Genomic DNA, 19,832 nt, shown 5'->3' with positions numbered 1-19,832 from the left:
GCCCATGAGGGAATTTCTTGAATCTTGACCTCACTGTATAAAATGATCTACTGTGACCTCTAGGATAATCACAGCATCATGAAGGGCTTTCGGAAGATGTTTAATATATCATAAAAAATGTTCATTTTGTGATAAAAGAACCAAATTTGGCAGATGTGTTGATAGATATATTGGGGACAAAACTGGTTATTGGGCCATAACAAATTCAGACCCTGGCAGCTGTGGGGCTGAGGGTTTCTCAGCACTACTAACAACAACAGAAGTGCTTGCTATCCAATCATTGAAAATAGAGAAATCTCCAGAATGATTAGCATTTTTGAAGCCAAGTCACAGCATGGATTTTTCTGTTGTTCCAAAGCTCTTGGTGTATTGGTGTAATATTCTGCAGGATTTTTTGATCATTTTTATACATACTTGATATTAGAAAAATGCCTAATTCAGCAACAAATGTGTGTAACACATGGTATCAACTTTAACCACAAACTTGCTGCAACAACTTATGGGACATAGTTGAGCATGAACATGGACTTCAGAAAGAAGAATATTAATATTCGCAACCCAAATAAACCTTAATAGGTTTATTTCAAATTAATCTTCAGGTTCACAGCTTTCAGATGATGTCACCACTTTAATGTGGCATTTACTGTTCCTCCAATTTTCTATACAATGGGGCGGGAACTTAAAGCTGTTTTAACTGTAGCACTTGCAAGTATAGCTGCGTATTAACATAGGCCATGCTACATTGTTGTAGTGAATGTAGTGACACCATTATGTACACTACTAAAGTTATATGAAAACACCAGTTGAACACTAAAATGTCCCTGCATTCAGCATTCACTACCAAATTTTGCTTTTTAACATCAATGTAAAAAAAACTTACATTGCAATGATATAGAGGATAGATAAATATATAAAAACATGTTTTCTGCACCTAAGCAATGTATCATTGAATTGTCATAACTGTTGCTTGTGGCTGGATTGTTGACGCATGTGCAGATTGTGAGGTCGATCATCAGAGAGAGAGAGAGAGAGAGAGAGAGAGAGAGAGAGAGAGAGAGAGAGAGAGAGAGAGAGAGAATTAGACTGAGAAGAAATGAGAAAGCCTGTATCTGTGTGTAGAGTAGAACTTCTAAAAGGCTTTGTTCTGTCGCCAGTGATCGTAACATTAAAGATCCTATCAAATAGGGAATACAATAGCTGACTCAGTTGCTGAAAAATCTTGTGCACAGTTTGATTTGGTCACCTTTGTTTGTAAACAATATAGTAGACTATTTCATATATTTTACCTGAACAAAAAAAAAGATAAACACTGACCATCTTCATTCGTAGTCCTTGTCATACATTCAGCTGGTGTGTACAGGTTAGGTTATTTATTAGGTAATTGATCTTATTAATTTTGCTCTCAAAGTGCACCAGAGTGATGCATTTCACTTTAAAAAGAATTTGACCCCGTAGAGGTTCTCCCTCCCAGAAAATAGTTCCAACGTCCCTGTACCCACGAGGGATCTGTACCTTTAATACTCACATTGGAAATGCTTGTTTTCAGCTTTAACGCCCTCCTGCTTTTTCTCCACAGCTCATCTCAGATTCTTATTTCTTTACTGGCGCCATCTAGTGTCAGAAACACACTGTTGTATCTTTGGTCAGACGTAATAAGTATGTGTCATATTTTCTCTGTTTCACCTGTAATGTGTGACTCTTCACCTCTGTCTCCTCTCACAGGGAGAAGATGATCTGCAGCATCCTGCTCCTCCTCAGCCTGACCTCCTGTGTCTCTGGTTAGTTTACTCCTTCACTTTATTATCCACAGAGAAGAAGAAAGTCTGTCTGGTCCTCACTTTCCCTCTCTGTCTCCTCAACAGGAAGATTAGTAGTGAATGTGTCACAGACCTCCTATCAGGCAGAGGAGAACCAGAACATCACACTGGAGTGGACCTTCACCACCAGACGTGACACTTCCCTAAAACGCTTTTCTATCTTCTGCCAACTGTTAGCTGAACTCAGACCTTTATTCTTGTTTCATCTACATGAAGGTGTTGAGGTCCCAGAGACTCAGGATCAACAGTTTGCAGGACGAGTCCAGTTTGACAAAGACGTCCTCAGAGAAGGACGACTCAGACTTCATGTGTCCAGACTCAGGACCAATGACTCTGGACTTTATTTGTGTGATGTGATCATAAATCACAGTGGGAACTTTCGTTCATGTCGGCTCAACGTCACTGGTAAGTTGATCCAGTTGAACTTTCTTATTTTTTAATAAAAATCTGAGAAGAAAATCATTGAAGACTTCACAAATCTTGATGCTTTCTTTTCTTTTCCATTACATTTTTTTTAACTTCACATGAATGACTCAGATCTGTTTGTTCTCTCTGCAGCAGCGAGGGATCGGCCCGAACCTGAGACACCAAACACACCAAGTCAGGGAATAGATCCTCCAGCAGGAAGTGGACCACAACCAGAGAGTCCAGCAGTGATCTTCCTCTACTGTGTACTGGGACTGACAGCAGCAGCTCTGTTGAGTCTTTGTTTCTGTTACTTTCTGCGAAAAAAAGAAACAATATGAACAAATATAAGCTGTATCCCAAAGTCAAGGATCCTTCCTTGGTAGGACAGTCTGCGTCCAGGGTGGGCAGGGGTCGGCTACAATCTACAGTCTTTCAGGGGTACAGGTCCTGGAGGGGTAGTTCAGGTCCTGGAGGGGTAGTTCAGGTCCTGGAGGGTTAGTACAGGTCCTGGAGGGGTAGTTCAGGTCCTGGAGAAGAAGAAGAAAAAAAGAAGGATTTCTGCTTCAGAGGTGGATTTGATGAAGTTACAGGCCACCAGGTGAAGTAGAGGAAACAGTTTAATCAACAACTTATCAAATTATACAAATTAAATGTTACTGGCAGTCACTGTAAGTCTGAACACATCAGCAGGTAACAATAGCAACAACTTTGACGCTTCGCAGACCAGACGAGGGAAATCATGACAAAAAAAGAAACTGAACATTATTGTTGAAGTTTTAACTTTCCCTTTATCCTTGAACAGATCACGTGTGTTGAACGCTTCCGTTAGACAAAATAACCAAAAAGACGCTTAAAATTGTGATATTCCCTCAAAATCACTTTAGAATCAGAATCAGTTATCAAGTACAAAAATATAAATAGAGATTGAGTATTGCGAGTCAAAACACAGCAGCATGAATAGAAAAAATTAGGAACAGCAAAATTCAACATGCATTAATTAAAAATAAATAAATAATAATAAACAACTAGAAAATTTCCTCTGGGGAAACTTCAAACATTCAAACAATTAATACTAGTAATGTTATGATGCTATATTATATACAAGGAGCACACCTACAACAAGCATTCCTTTTCAAGTATTTATTTATACAGCAACCTATGTCCTTTTAACCTCAAAATGTGTGTGTGTGTGTGTGTGTGTGTGTGTGTGTGAAACATGTATCTGGAGGAGAGTTCACCACCATTGTCTTTGGCAAGTTGAATTTCTTCACCTGCAGCAGGGAGAACATCCTCTGTTGGGCTTTTTTTATTTCTTGGTGGAGTCAGGCAAGCTCAGCTGAGCTCAGATTATGGTGTTGAAGGTAGAGCTGAAGTCCACAAACAGGATCCTGGCGTAGGTTCCTGCAGAATCCAGGTGCTGGAAAGTGTTTTTCTGCAAAAGTGCCATAACAAACTCTGCCATTATTACTCCTTCGGACATTTGTGTCTGTGAATTCACATTGCAATCCAAATTGTGCAACAAAATGTGAAGAGACGGTAGTGGTGTGTAGCTAAGCAGCAGCATTACGTGTAGAATTAGCAACAGCAGCGGCGAGTGAATTCAAAACAATGATGGTGAAGAACCGCATGTCGTGCTGTTTCTCACTGTAGAGATTCTACAGACTCAGAGAAGGACTCAGTGAGAGTCGTGTTTCTAATGATACACTCCACTTCCTTTCTTATTACATTGGTGTTGATCACGTCCGTCACTTTAAAAAAAATGAATTTAACGTCCCCCCATTACACCTCTGTGATATTCAGAATGAAGGAGAAACATCACAGAGGTCTTACAGGAGTTTGGGATGTTTTTTAGAAGGACAGAACAGGATAATAGAAGAGGTCCTGAAGGAAGCACATGACATGTCTCCAGTGTTTCAAATGTCAGTGAACACCAGAGACAACTGAACAGTGCAGTGCTACTACACGTCTTGTTTATCAAATAAACAATTTGCACTACTAGGCCCTGTTAAAAACATTAATTATTGAAATTGTAAATATATATAATAGAGCCTATAATATAATATATTTTTCCCTCATCATGACACAATGTGTGGGCCCATGGAAAATTGTTGTTTACATTTATATTCTATTAACTTGCACTGTTGGCTTTAAAACTTCATGTGTTCTGTCATGAAACTGTAGTGACTCACAGGAAGTGATGCTTTTGTTTATCATCAGTGTTAATGATCAAACCTGCTGTTTCTGTTCTTCATGTGTTAGTTTTCACAGTGAAGCTGCTTTACTGTCTCACAGCATGAAAACTATCAAACTACAATGTTATGAAACTGTTTTATTTTTGTTTGTTCAACTATGATCACAAAGATCTTCTGCTCTAATTGTATCTGCTACATTTACTTTAAAAGTTTGTTTAAATGTATTTTTTCAGATTTTTTCCCATAATTCTCATAAACAACTTCAGACTTGTTCAAAACTACCAAACATTAAATCATTTTAGCCCTTTATACGCCAGTTTATATCATATCCAAGACTCTAATCTCCACCAAAACCCCAGCTCCCTACTATTTATTATATAGAAAATAATTCATTTTTTTGTGTTTTTTTGGAAGAAATTATGGAAAACTTCAAATAAATAAACTGGCATATAAAGGGTTAAAATTCTGAAAATTATTTAATGTTTGGTAGTTTTGAACAAGTCTGAAGTTTAAGAGATTTATGGAAAAAAAAATGATGTATGGTGATTTTAATATATTTTCCCTCAGCAGTCATGGAGTCATGCAGTCATGAAAGCTATCAAACTACAATGTTATGAAACTGTTTTATTTTTGTTTACATTTACTTTAAATGTTTGTTTCATGTCTCATCTGATTCATGTGAACAAAATCTAATGTTTATGTATTTCACTACATTGACAAATAAACATGTGCATGTATGTTTTTTTCTATCGGAATCAAATTAATTTCAAACTTCTTTTAATAAATTCTGCATTATTTTTGAGCTGCTGAAGGATTTTATTAAAATAATTTGCAGCCCTGACTGATGGTTGAACGGTATGATTTGTACATTTTCTACCACAGATATAAAGGCTATAAATATACTATTTAATTTTTTTAGTTATTCAGCTTATAAATAATCATTCAGCAGTCAAATTTATATGAGCGGGTGAGAGCAACTACAATTGTATATTGTGTAAAACTAATCAGAATATCAACATTGACTATAAAAAAGTCATTATGTATTTTGAACAGGAGACATTTAACACTGATTTCACTGTAAACCTTCTGATTGGTGTACGACCAGCGGCTCAAATGACTCAGCATGTCAGATAGAGATAAAACATGTTCAAACATTCATGTGATGTGTTTATGATTGAGCTGAATATCTGGCTGATTTCTGTATAATCCTAACAGGTCCACACACACACACACACAGATCTTTAAAAAGAAAGTGAAGGAAACTAAAAGCACTGGTGTGAATCTGGTAAACAACAACAAAGCCATATTTACACATAATATAGTAATTATTGTGACAGGCCTACATACATAACATATGGAAGAATATTTAAACCTCTGTCCAGGAAGCTTGAACAGTCCCATAGACAATAAAATAATGTTCACATTGTTCCACATTTTCTCCATAGATCAAGGATGCAAGGATTATGTTATATATGATCATATTTTCCATTATTTGGAGTAGTTCCAAACAGGTGTTTATAGACTGTGTTTGAACAGAGAAGTTGATCTTTTCCAGTCCTTGAGATAACACCACATTGTTAATGTCCTCAGACTCCTCACCATACAAGTGTTATATTCTCAAAAAATATTTTTACGGGGAAAAAACGGCAGCTGTGGTTGCCAGAACTTTACCGTAATAAATACAGTGCAACTTTTTGTGATATTACGGTAAAATTATATTAGCACTGTTGATTTCCTGTCTAAGATTGGCAATTTATTCCATATTTTACCATATAAATAAAAAGTTTTTCCATCAAAAGAAACGCTATTCTGCCATATAATTGACAAGAAAATACTTTATAAATGCAGCACAAATTAAAGATTTTACCATAAACTATTACAGTATAGTTTTGTTAGAGATAATGTGTTTAGTACATTTAACAGTGAGAAAAAGTATTTCTACAAAAAATAAATGCAAAAATTACAGTGATGCTTGTATATATAGTACAGTATTTTTTTTGCGACAAACACGGTGCCAGTGTATTTTACAGTGGGGTAATGTTTTTCTTTTTTTTTATGTTAAAAATAATGTTTTGGCTGATATATACATTTACGGTGTTTTTCATTGTTACTGAAACTGAATTAACTCATTTATCATTTTACGGTCTTTTACTTTCAAGTTTTAGCAGTTTTTCACTGTAAAATCTACAGACATTTTTTACAGTGTAAAGAGACCTGGGAGTTTTCTACATTATTCTATTAAAGCAATAAATTTCAAGAAGAACAGTCCTTTTTGGAGTGGTGGCTCACTGATCTCTTTTCTACAGAGGTGAGAGGAGGTAATCAGAGATATGTTTCCTCTTATCTGAAGATGTGTGTCTTTAGACTAGACAGCTATTTTTAAATTGAGTCAACTATAATAAGTCAATACTCACACACGCAATTCTCCCAGAAAGTTCAAACATGATCAGTAATATACCAATAATTCATTTTTATTTGCAATGTAAAACAAAATTACAAAATGTTTATATTTCTGATTGAAATCCCCCTTTTGTTAAGCTGAGACACGACAGGCCAACATGTTTTTTCTTTTCTTTTTCTTCTGTAACGTGTCTTCTTTCAGAATTGTGGAAAGAAAAGCATCTCTTCAGTAAAACTTACATATATCAACTTTCCATTTGTTTTTTACTGAGGGGTTTGTTCATATTTAATTAATATCCTTAGTTATAGTACATTTTATTCCTTAACAAGTATTCATGGATTGATAAAAAAGAGATATCCAACATTAAATTTGTCAGCAAAATGAAACAAGAATGAAATGAAAGAACTAAGATTGTGCAGACACAAACGTGCGACACAACTCATCGGACTAGTGTGTCAGTTTCGTGGCTTAGAGTGCACCATGTGAATGTTGAAAATAATTCATCCATGCTGCGCTGTCATACAGCTTCTTCTTCTACAGCTTCATAAAGATCATTGACAAGCTGGTAAACACACTGCAGTGTGTCATTCTACATGCCTGAGACTTTTTTCTGGCCAACTCCTCAGTGGGTTGGGTAGGCTGTGAAAAAATCCATTCCAGATGCACAGAACACATGTGCTGACAACATCCACTGAAAAAATAACTCTTAAAACACATTTCTACATGATTTTCCATCAATTTAATGAAAAAATGTAGGCGTTTTATCACTTTTTCCCAATACTTTCATCTTTACTTCATTGGCAATCAATTATTCCCCCAAGTTATGACATCAGTCAATATGCCAGGTCCTATGCAAACAGGTCCTACCTGTTTGCAGGGCCTGCAAGTAGTACTTGCTGCTTGCTCGTAGCATCTTACATAAGTGTGCAAGTAGGGCATGCTGCACCCTGCCTGTGTTTTTTGCTGTTTGGTTTGTCCCGAACAGGCCCTGTATGGGACAGGCCTGTTTGTGCAAGTAGGCCGGGCTGCCGTATAACGCACCCTGCCGGTCTTGTTTGCTGTATATATGACAGACAATGTCGGGTTCAACCCATTTCCTTGAGCTTTTGAGACTTTGGCTCCCCGACTATTATCAGGTGTAATCAACGGAGTGAAGACAGTTCAGGTGAGATAAATGGAGTTCAGTCTTGGTTAGAATAACAATATGCAGCCCTCGCTGGGAGGCATTCTTTGTGTGAAACAAGTATGTAAGGTTCACGCTGCAAAAGAGGAGCAAAAAGTAACAAGAAGAGGAAACAGCGCTTTTATCTGTCGTTGACTTGATCCTGTGGGAAAGGTTTGATCCACACCAGTGGGACGATACAGAAGTTTCAAAAAGATGACTGGATGATTTACAGGTGAGTTAGATTCACTTTCTGGTGTCTGAATATTCTCTTTGTCTCTGAGCTGTGGCTCAGTTGGTAGACAGTAGTAGACAGTAGATTTCCCAGCTGTTTTAACTGTAGCACTTGCAAGTACAGTTGCGTATTAACATAGGCCATGTTACATTGTTGTAGTGAATGTAGTGACTCCATTATGTACACTACTTTATATGAAAACACCAGTTGAACACTAAAATGTCCCTGCTTTCAGCATTCACTACCTAATTTTGCTTTTTAACATCAATGTAAAAAAAACTTACATTGCAATGATATAGAGGATAAATAAAGATAAATATATAAATATACAATGTCCCATCCCTCTGAGACAGTGAGTGCCAGAGAGAGAGAGAGAGAGAGAGAGAGAGAGAGAGAGAGAGAGAGAGAGAGAGAGAGAGAGAGAGAGAGAGAGAGAGAGAGAGAGAGCATTAGACTGAGAAGAAATGAGATAGCCTGTATCTGTGTGTAGAGTAGAACTACTAAAAGGCTTTGTTCTGTCACCAGTGATCGTAACATTAAAGATCCTATCAAATAGGGAATACAATAGCTGACTCAGTCGCTGAAAAATCTTGTGCACAGTTTGATTTGGTCACCTTTATTTGTAAACCTGAACAAAAAAAATGATAAACACTGATCATCTTCATTCGTCGTCCTTGTCATACATTCAGCTGGTGTGTACAGGTTAGGTTATTTATTAGGTAATTGATCTTATTAATTTTGCTCTCAAAGTGCACCAGAGTGATGCATTTCACTTTAAAAAGAATTTGACCCCCGTAGAGGCTCTCCCTCCCAGAAAACAGTTCCAACATCCCTGTACCCACGAGGGATCTGTACCTTTAATACTCACATTGGAAATGCTTGTTTTCAGCTTTAACGCCCTCCTGCTTTATCTCCACAGCTCATCTCAGATTCTTATTTCTTTACTGGCGCCATCTAGTGTCAGAGACACACTGTTGTATCTTTGGTCAGACGTAATAAGTATGTGTCATATTTTCTCTGTTTCACCTGTAATGTGTGACTCTTCACCTCTGTCTCCTCTCACAGGGAGAAGATGATCTGCAGCATCCTGCTGCTCCTCAGCCTGACCTCCTGTGTCTCTGGTTAGTTTACTCCTTTACTTTATTATCCACAGAGAAGAAGAAAGTCTGTCTGGTCCTCACTTTCCCTCTCTGTCTCCTCAACAGGAATATTTGTAGTGAATGTGACACAGACCTCCTATCAGGCAGAGGAGAACCAGAACATCACACTGGAGTGGACCTTCACCACCAGACGTGACGCTTTCCTCAAACGCTTATTGATCTTCTGCCAACTGTTAGCTGACCTCAGACCTTTATTCCTGTTTCATCTAAATGAAGGTGTTGAGGTCCCAGAGACTCAGGATCAACAGTTTGCAGGACGAGTCCAGTTTGACAAAGACGTCCTCAGAAAAGGACGACTCAGACTTCATGTGTCCAGACTCAGGACCAATGACTCTGGACTTTATGTGTGTGAGGTGGCCATAAATCACAGTGGGAACTCTCGTTCATGTCAGCTCAACGTCACTGGTAAGTTGATCCAGTTGAACTTTGTTTTCTTATTTTTTAATTAAAAAAAATAAATATATTATTCTCAATTTTTTATCAAGATTTGAGAAGTCAAGTCTTAATACTTTTTCTTTTCCAGTCAAATGTTTTTTCTTCACATGAATGACTCAGATTTGTTTGTTCTCTTTGCAGCAGCGAGGGATCGGCCCGAACCTGAGACACCAAACACACCAAGTCAGGGAACAGATCCTCCTCCAGCAGGAAGTGGACCACAACCAGAGAGTCAAGCAGTGATCGGCTTCTGCTGTTTACTGGGAATGGCACTAGCAGCAGCTCTGTTGAGTCTTTGTTTCAAGTACTTTCTGCCTTAAAAACAAGATTCATCAACAACTTAACAAATTAAATGCTACTGGCAGGTCACTGTAAGTCTGAACACATCAGCAGGTAACAATAGCAACAACTTTGACGCTTCGCAGACCAGACGGGTGAAAAATCGCCCAAAATACATAATTTATCATAGAAAGAAACTGTACATTATTGTTGAAGTTTTAACTTTCCCTTTATCCTTGAAGAGATCACGTGTGTTGAACGCTTCCGTTAGACACAATAACCAAAAAGACGCTTAAATTGTGATATTTCCTCAAAATCACTTTAGAATCAGAAACAGTTTTCAAGTACGAAAATATAAATAGAGATTGAGTACTGTGAGTCAAAACACAGCAGCATGAATAGAAAAAATTAGGAACAGCAAAATTCAACATGCATTAATTAAAAATAAATAAATAATAATAAACAACTAGAAAATTTCCTCTGGGGAAATTCTGAAAGGGCCACAGGGGCTACTGCCGGTGTGTATACACTATGATGAGAGTCTTCAGAGATTTCAAACAATTAATACTAGTAATATTATATGCTATATAATATACAAGGAGCACATAGAACAAGCATTCCTTTTCAAGTATTTATTTATACAGCAACCTATGCCCTTTAACCTCAAAATGTGTGTGTGTGTGTGTGTGTGTGTGTGTGTGTGTGTGAAACGTGTATCTGGAGGAGTGTGCGCGCTTATGCTCGCATTAGTGTGTGCGGAGCCAATGGGGCTGTTGGTGCGTGTTGGTGGCGCATCTGTGCGTCCTACGCCCAAACTATAACTCTGACAGCTTTACCAGAGGATTGTGAGTGAGAAGACAAATTTTCCTACGTTTCTATGTATAAATTATTTCTGTAGAGTGGAATTTGCAGCTTACCAGATGGTGATGGAGGAAGTGAGGATAGACTCGATGATGGTAGTGTAGAAGTGCACCACCATCGTCTTTGGCAAGTTGAATTTCTTCACCTGCTGCAGGGAGAACATCCTCTGTTGGGCTGTTTTTATTTCTTGGTGGAGTCAGGCAAGCTCAGCTGAGCTCAGATGATGGTGTTGAAGGTAGAGCTGAAGTCCACAAACAGGATCCTGGCGTAGGTTCCTGCAGAATCCAGGTGCTGGAAAGTGCTTTTCTGCAAAAGTGCCATAACAAACTCTGCCATTATTACTCCTTCGGACATTTGTGTCTGTGAATTCACATTGCAATCCGAATTATGCAACAAAATGTGAAGAGACGGTAGTGGTGTGTAGCTAAGCAGCAGCATTACGTGTAGAATAAGCAACAACAGCAGCGAGTGAATTCAAAACAATGATGGTGAAGAACCGCATGTTGTGCTGTTTCTCACTGTAGAGATTCTACAGACTCAGAGAAGGACTCAGTGAGAGTCGTGTTTCTAATCATACACTCCACTTCCTTTCTTTTTACATCGGTGTTGATCGCAAATACGTCACTTTAAAGTTAAATTAATTTAACGTCCCCCCATTACACCTCTGTGATATTCAGAATGAAGGAGAAACATCACAGAGGTCTGAAAGGAGTTTGGGATGGTTTTTAGAAGGACAGAACAGGATAATAGAAGAGGTCCTGAAGGAAGCACATGACATGTCTCCAGTGTTTCAAATGTCAGTGAACACCAGAGACAGCTGAACGGTACAGTGCAACTAAACGTTTTGTTTATCAAATAAACAATTTGCACTACTAGGCCCTGTTAAAAACATTAATTATTGAAATTGTAAATATATATAATAGAGCCTATAATATAATATATTTTTCCCTCAGCAGTCATGACACACTGTGTGGGCCCATGGAAAATTGTTGTTTATATTTATATTACATTAACTTGCACTGTTGGCATTAAAACTTCATGTGTTCTGTCACTGTTTTATTTTTGTTTGTTCAGCCATGATCTCAAAGATCTTCTGCTCTGATTTTATCTGCTACATTTACTTTAAATGTTTGTTTCATGTCTCATCTGATTCATGTGAACAAAATCTGATGTTTATGTATTTCACTACATTGACAAATAAACATGTGCATGTATGTTTTTTTTCTATCGGAATCAAATTAATTTCAAACTTCTTTTAATTAATTCTGCATCATTTTTGAGCTGCTGAAGGATTTTATTAAAATAATACACACACACACACACACACACACACACACACACACACACACACACGCCTACATACATAACATATGGAAGAATATTTAAAACCTCTGTCCAGGAAGCTTGATCCGTCCCATAGACCAGTGGTTCCCAACCTTTTTCCTGAGGGACCCACATTTTTACCATTGTAAACTTTGGGGACCCCCCATTGTTCATTGCTTCTATTAAGCCAAACTCAATGTACCTTTCATGGTACCCTCTCTTTTTCTTTTTGAGATATTCAGCATTCTCGTCTCCCTTTTTTTTCCATTAGCTCTGTGTTTCTGTTGTTAGGTGAGGTTACCTGTGTATACTGCAGGAGGGATGTTACACACACCCTTATTCTTGTGATATAGCCTATTTTCAAACTTTTCTATAGTGATTTTTTTATTTAAATTAATGAATAAACGTTTATTGTAGCCCTTATTTAGTTGTTTTTGTCACACTAATGAATTAAATGCAGACTCATCTATATTTTACACATTAGATTTATTACACCTCTCAAAATGAAGAGGGCTTCGCGACCCCCCGTGGATCTTTAGCGCCCCTCCTGTTGGGAATCACTGCCATAGACAATAAAATAGTGTGCACATTGTTCCACATTTTCTCCATAGATCAAGGATGCAAGGATTATGTTATATATGATCATATTTTCTATAAATTGGAGTAGTTCCAAAATCTCTTCCAGTCCTTGAGATAAAACAGCATTGTTAATGTCCACAGACTCCTTAACATACAAGCGTGTGTTTTCAGCTTTTAGTCAACGCCCTCCTGCTTTATCTCCACAGCTAATCTCAGATTTTTATTTCTTTGCTGGCGCCATCTAGTCTCAGAAACAAACACATTTTCTCTGTTTCATCTGTAATGTGTCAACTTTGAGCTCGTGTGTGTGTGTGTGACTCTTCTCTAAAAAGACCTGGGAGTTTTCAACATTATTCTATAAAAGCAAGAAATTCCAAGAAGAACAGTCCTTTTTGGAGAGGTGGTTCACTGATCTCTTTTCTACAGAGGTGAGAGGAGGTAATCAGAGATATGTTTCCTCTAATCTGAAGATGTGTGTCTTTAGACTAGACAGGTATTTTTAAATTGAGTCAACTATAATAAGTCAATACTCACACACACGCAATTCTCCCAGAAAGTTCAAACATGATCAGTAATATACCAATAATCAATTTTCATTTGCAATATAAAACAAAATTACAAAAGGTTTATATTTCTGATTGAAATCCCGCTTTTGTTAAGCTGAGACACGACAGGCCAACATGTTTTTTCTTTTCTTTTTCTTCTGTAACTTGTCTTGTATTGTGGAAAGAAAAGCATCACTTCAGTAAAACGTACATATATCAACTTTCCATTTGTTTTTTACTGAGGGGTTTGTTCATATTTAATTAATAGCCTTAGTTATAGGACATTTTATTCCTTAACAAGTATTCATGGATTGATAAAAAAGAGATACCCAATATTAAATATGTCAACAAAATGAAACAAGAATGGAATTAAAGAACTGGGATTGTGCAGACACAAACGTGGGACACACACTAGTTTTTCGGACTAGTGTGTCAGTTTCTTGGCTCAGAGTGCACCAGGGTGCAACATGTGAATGTTGAAATTAATTCATCCATGCTGGTAAACACAGTGTGTCATTCTACACACCTGAGAGCACATCTATAGAGACAGACTGTCATTCTGACCCTATCTTTTTTTCTCAGAAATATGTGAAATTTTTTCCCCTCAACTCCTCAGTGGGTTGTGTAGGCTGTCAATGAATGCATTCCAGATGCACAGAACACATGTGCTGACAACATCCACTGAAAAAATAACTCTTAATACATTTTGCATCAATTTAATGAAAAAATGTAAGCGTTTTATCACTTTTTCCCAATACTTTCATCTTTACTTCATTGGCAATCAATTATTCCCCCAAGTTATGACATCAGTCAATATGCCATTCTTTTCACCAAACAGTATACTGTAAAAGTATACTAAAACTATATACAGAAAAAAATATAAAAATCCAAATCCAACCAAAATCAATGGATCTGTGATGATTTCACTACTAGTTGGCGATTAACAGGCTCAGAACCTCAATAGAATTTTAGGCTACTCCCAAAAATCATGGCCGAGGCTTTTTATTAAATGTCAACATAACCCTGTTCTCCCAATGGAAATGTGTCACACAAGAAATATAATACAGCAAAATGACTTTCATTATTTTATTGCCTCAGATGACAACTATTACAACTTTAATGGAACACAATAATTTAACATAACTTAATTAATTAGGTGCAGGTCCCTGTGTGGTGGGATAATCAGGAGGGTGGCACACTGCAGATACTGATCCGGGGACAGACCTTCACCACATCCCCGGATCAGTATCTGCAGTGTGCCACCCTCCTGTGTGCTCACCCTCACCACTTGCACACTTGTCCCAAACAGGTAGGACCTGTTTGGGACAAGTGTGCAAGTGGTGAGGGTGAGTTTGAGGATGAAGGTACGTCCCCGGATCAGTATCTGCAGTGTGCCACCCTCTCCTGCAAGTAGGCCGGGCTGCTGATAACCCACCCTGCAGGTCTTGTTTGCTTTATATGACAGATGATATCAGGTTCAGCCCATTTCCTTGAGCTTTTGAGACTTTGGCTCCCCGACTATTATCAGGTGTAATCAGCGGAATGAAGACAGTTCACAACATGCAGCCCTCGCTGGGAGGCATTCTTTGTGTGAAACAAGTAAAAAGAAGAGGAAACGGCGCTTTTATCTGTCGTTGACTTGATCCTGTGGGAAAGGTTTGATCCACACCAGTGGGACGATACAGAAGTTTTAAAAAGACGACTGGATAATTCACAGGTGAGTTAGATTCACTTTCTGGTGTCTGAATATTCTCTTTGTCTCTCAGCTGTGGCTCAGTTGGTAGACAGTAGTAGACCTACTGACGGATGGTTGTGTGTAATGCCCGCGAATGCAATAATTTCACAAACAATAACAAACTGTTATCATGGACCCATTATGTATTTTAAAATTTGAGTTTTATTTGCAGTTAAATTCTCATCCATGTTGGTTGAACTAGAGGAGATGTTGATAGAAGTGCAGGAAGAAGTTATTCAGCCTCATATCAGTTTTGATGTAGAGTTTAACCAATCCTGTGGAATTAGCAGGTCACTGCAGTGTGTATATATATATGTATATATATATATTGCAAATTTTTTTTTGGCCATTTTAGTGTTTGCACCCTATCTTTTTTATCAGAAAAATGTGAAAAATGTTTTTTTTCCCTCAACTCCTCAGTGGGTTGGGTAGGCTGTCAATAAATGCATTCCAGATGCACAGAACACATGTGCTGACAACACACACTGAAAACACATTTCTACATGATTTTGCATCAATTTAATGCAAAAAATGTAGGCATTTTCTCAACATAATACATTTTCCACAAACCTAATAGCCTCTGTCTTCTACAAACGTAACACGTGATATCCCACAAATGTAATAACTGGTGTTTGCAGGTACTTATTACGTTTGTGGGGAAGTGAAAATCTTCAACCTTCAATGTTGTAAAAACTTCCCACAAATGTAATAACGCAATCAATAATGGTTTGAGGCTTTTTTTGCTAGGACAATTTAGCATGATGATTTTCAATGTGGTCATTGACCTCTGGCATCATGCTATCTCAATGAATGGGCTCTCTGGGTTTCCTCGAATCTCCTCTTTACAGACAGGTGTACTTTATGCTGATAACATGCAGTTTAAGGCAAAACCCACATCGTTTTTCTCATGCATTAACTATTTTTCCCAACTGTATTTCAATATTTGTGCACAATGGGTTCCCTAAATAGGCTTTAAATTGCATAATTTGGCTTTCACTGGAAAGCTGAGGTTCTTGTGGTTCCAGTGAGCCCTCTCTAAATTCATGTTGGATGATATCAGTTCCCATAAGAGCCCATGAGGGAATTTCTTGAATCTTGACCTCACTGTATAAAATGATCTAAGATGTTTAATATATCATAAAAATTGTTCATTTTGTGATAAAAGAACCAACTTTGGCAGATGTGTTGATAGATATATTGGGAACAAAACTGGTTATTGGGCCATAATAAATTCAGACCCTGGCAGCTGTGGGGCTGAGGGTTTCTCAGCACTACTAACAACAACAGAAGTGCTTCCTATCCAATCATTGAAAATAGAGAAATCTCCAGAATGATTAGCATTTTTGAAGCCAAATCACAGCATGGATTTTTCTGTTGTTCCAAAGCTCTTGGTGTATTGGTGTAATATTCTGAAGGGTTTTTGATCATTTTTATACATTCTAAGAAGAAATTAGAGAAATGCCTAATTCAGCAACAAATGTGTGTAACACATTGTATCAACGTTAACCACAAACTTGCTGCAACAACTTATGGGACATAGTTGAGCATGAACATGGACTTCAGAAAGAAGAATATTAATATTCTCAACCCAAATAAACCTTAATAGGTTTATTTGATTCACAGTGCTGAGCTGCATCTCAAATTCATCTTAAAAATGATGTCACCACTTTAATGTGGCATTTACTGTTCCTCCAATTTTCTATACAATGGGGCAGGAACTTAAAGCTGTTTTAACTGTAGCACTTGCAAGTATAGCTGCGTATTAACATAGGCCATGTTACATTGTTGTAGTGAATGTAGTGACACCATTATGTACACTACTAAAGTTATATGAAAACACCAGTTGAACACTAAAATGTCCCTGCTTTCAGCATTCACTACCAAATTTTGCTTTTTAACATGAATGTAAAAAAAAAAAAACGTACATTGCAATGATATAGAAGAAAAATAAAGATAAATATATAAATATACCAAGTCCCAGTTTTCACCACAATTAAAATAATAATAATTGAATATATAAAGACATGTTTTCTGCATCTAATCAATGTATCATTGTCATAACTGTTGCTTGTGGTTGGATTGTTGATGCATGTGCAGATTGTGAGGTTGATCATGTTTGCTAGCAAGTATTAGGCTAGCTGGTCAGTAATGCCCCAAAAGTGGATTCAAGATTTCTTTTCCAAACTCCCCTCTGAGACAGTTAGCGCCAGAGAGAGAGAGAGAGAGAGAGAGAGAGAGAGAGAGAGAGAGAGAGAGAGAGAGAGAGAGAGAGAGAGAGAGAGAGAGAGTACCTCACAGATCTGTGCCAGTAGGCCGACAGCTACAGGGGTCGCAGCAGATACCCACGGGTGATCTGTACCTTTAATACTCACATTGGAAATGCTTATTTTCAGCTTGAACTGCCTCCTTTACTTTATTATCCACAGAGATGAAGAAAGTCTGTCTGGTCCTCACTTTCCCTCTCTGTCTCCTCAACAGGAATACTTGTAATGAATGTGACACAGACCTCCTATCAGGCAGAGGAGAACCAGAACATCACACTGGAGTGGACCTTCACCACCAGACGTGACACTTCCCTCAAACGCTTTTTTATCTTCTGCCATCTGTTAGCTGACCTCAGACCTTTAGTCCTGTTTTATCTACATGAAGGTGTTGAGGTCCCAGAGACTCAGGATCAACAGTTTGCAGGACGAGTCCATTTTGACAAAGACGTCCTCAGAGAAGGACGACTCAGACTTCATGTGTCCAGACTCAGGACCAATGACTCTGGACTTTATGTGTGTGAGGTGGTCATAAATCACAGTGGGAACTCTCGCTCATGTTGGCTCAACGTCACTGGTAAGTTGATCCAGTCGAACTTTCTTTTCTTATTTTTGAATAAAAATCTGAGAAGAAAATTATTGAAGACTTCACAAATCTTGATACTTTCTTTTCTTTTCCATTCAATTTTTTTTTTACTTCACATGAATGACTCAGATCTGTTTGTTCTCTTTGCAGCAGCAGCGAGGGATCGGCCCGAACCTGAGACACCAAACACACCAAGTCAGGGAACAGATCCTCCAGCAGGAAGTGGACCACAACCAGAGAGTCGAGGAAGGATCGGCCTCTACTGTGTACTGGGACTGACAGCAGCAGCTCTGTTGAGTCTTTGTTTCTGTTACTTTCTGCGAAAAAAAGAAACAATATGAACAACTAGAAAATTTTCTCTGGGGAAATTCTGAAAGGGCCACGAGGGCTACTGCCAGTGTGTGTACACTATGATGAGATTCTTCAGAGATTTCAAACTATGCCCTTTAACCTCAAAATGTGTGTGTGTGTGTGTGTGTGTGCGTGTGTTTGAAGCATGTGTATGCATGTATGAGGAGTGCATCTGTGCGTCCTACGCCCAAACTATAACTCTGACAGCTTTACCAGAGGATTGTGAGTGAGAAGACTAATTTAATGCGTCATCTGACGCATATAAATTAATTAACAATAACTTTATCGACTGAGACGCATTAATTAACTTATCCAGCAATGTATCAAGATGACGTTTATTATCTTTAGCTAAATATTCTGGCATTTGTTTGTGTAAGTTATGTGATAACATTCAGTGTAAACGGAAAATACTTCTCGCGCACGGAGGATACAGACATGCGTCCTTGGAATTTGGGCAGAAGAAGGACTCTGGGACTGCGGGACAGTCCTTTGAGGATCCTTCCTTGACATTGGGACACAGCTATAGAGTTATTGAAATGAGGGAATGAGCTGTGCAAACAGGAATGTGCAACTTGGATGATGTCAGGTGGCTGTTCATATGTTAATGAAGCGTGAAGAGGTGGAGGGAGAGTCAAGGGGGTCTCTGGTCTTCTTGCAGAGGGAAAGAAACTGTTCTGATGATGGCAGGTTTTGGTCCTGATGGACTGCAGAGTCCTGCAAGAGAGGAGTGACAGTCTGTGTCCAGGGTGGGGAGGGGTCGGCTACAATCTACAGTCCTTCAGGGGTAGTACAGGTCCTGGAGGGGTAGTTCAGGTCCTGGAGGGGTAGTACAGGTCCTGGAGGGGTAGTTCAGGTCCTGGAGGGGTAGTTCAGGTCCTGGAGGGATAGTACAGGTCCTGGAGGGGTAGTACAGGTCCTGGAGGGGTAGTTCAGGTCCTGGAGGGATAGTACAGGTCCTGGAGGGGTAGTACAGGTCCTGGAGGGGTAGTTCAGGTCCTGGAGGGGTAGTACAGGTCCTGGAGGGGTAGCACAGGTCCTGGAGGGGTAGTTCAGGTCCTGGAGAGTTAGTACAGGTCCTGGAGGGGTAGTACAGGTCCTGGAGGGGTAGTACAGGTCCTGGAGGGGTAGTACAGGTCCTGGAGGGGTAGTTCAGGTCCTGGAGGGGTAGTTCAGGTCCTGGAGGGGTAGTAGAGGTCCTTCAGGGGTAGTACAGGTCCTGGAGGGGTAGTACAGGTCCTGGAGGGGTAGTTCAGGTCCTGGAGGGGTAGTTCAGGTCCTGGAGGGATGGCAGATTGCAGCCGATCACCTTCTCTGCACAGCGAATGATACGCTGCAGTCCGCCCTTGTGTAAGTTATGTGATAACATTCAGTGTAAACTGAAAATACTTATATTTTTAAATCTCCCGGCGGACCGGTGTGCGCAAGGCATTATGGGTAGTCGGAGCGCATGGAGGATACACACATGCATCCTTGGAATTTGGGCAGAAGAAGGACTCTGGGAC

General features: G+C 38.8%; 1 protein-coding gene across 1 annotated transcript; it reads left to right on the top strand.

Moving 5' to 3' along the window:
- The first annotated feature begins 1,486 nt into the window (after positions 1–1,486).
- LOC131988359 (uncharacterized) lies at positions 1,487–4,169 on the top strand. Its single transcript, XM_059353484.1, has 4 exons — positions 1,487–1,778; positions 1,863–2,222; positions 2,376–2,488; positions 4,026–4,169. The coding sequence occupies exons 1-4, from the start codon at positions 1,730–1,732 to the stop codon at positions 4,167–4,169; spliced, it is 666 nt and encodes a 221-aa protein (XP_059209467.1). The 5' UTR covers positions 1,487–1,729.
- The last annotated feature ends 15,663 nt before the right edge of the window (positions 4,170–19,832 follow it).

This window comes from Centropristis striata, chromosome 16 (genome assembly GCF_030273125.1).
Source record: "Centropristis striata isolate RG_2023a ecotype Rhode Island chromosome 16, C.striata_1.0, whole genome shotgun sequence".
In the NCBI taxonomy this organism is placed as follows: domain Eukaryota; kingdom Metazoa; phylum Chordata; class Actinopteri; order Perciformes; family Serranidae; genus Centropristis; species Centropristis striata.
Note: the sequence above shows the minus strand (reverse complement) of the source record. Positions and strands in the feature narration are given on the sequence as shown.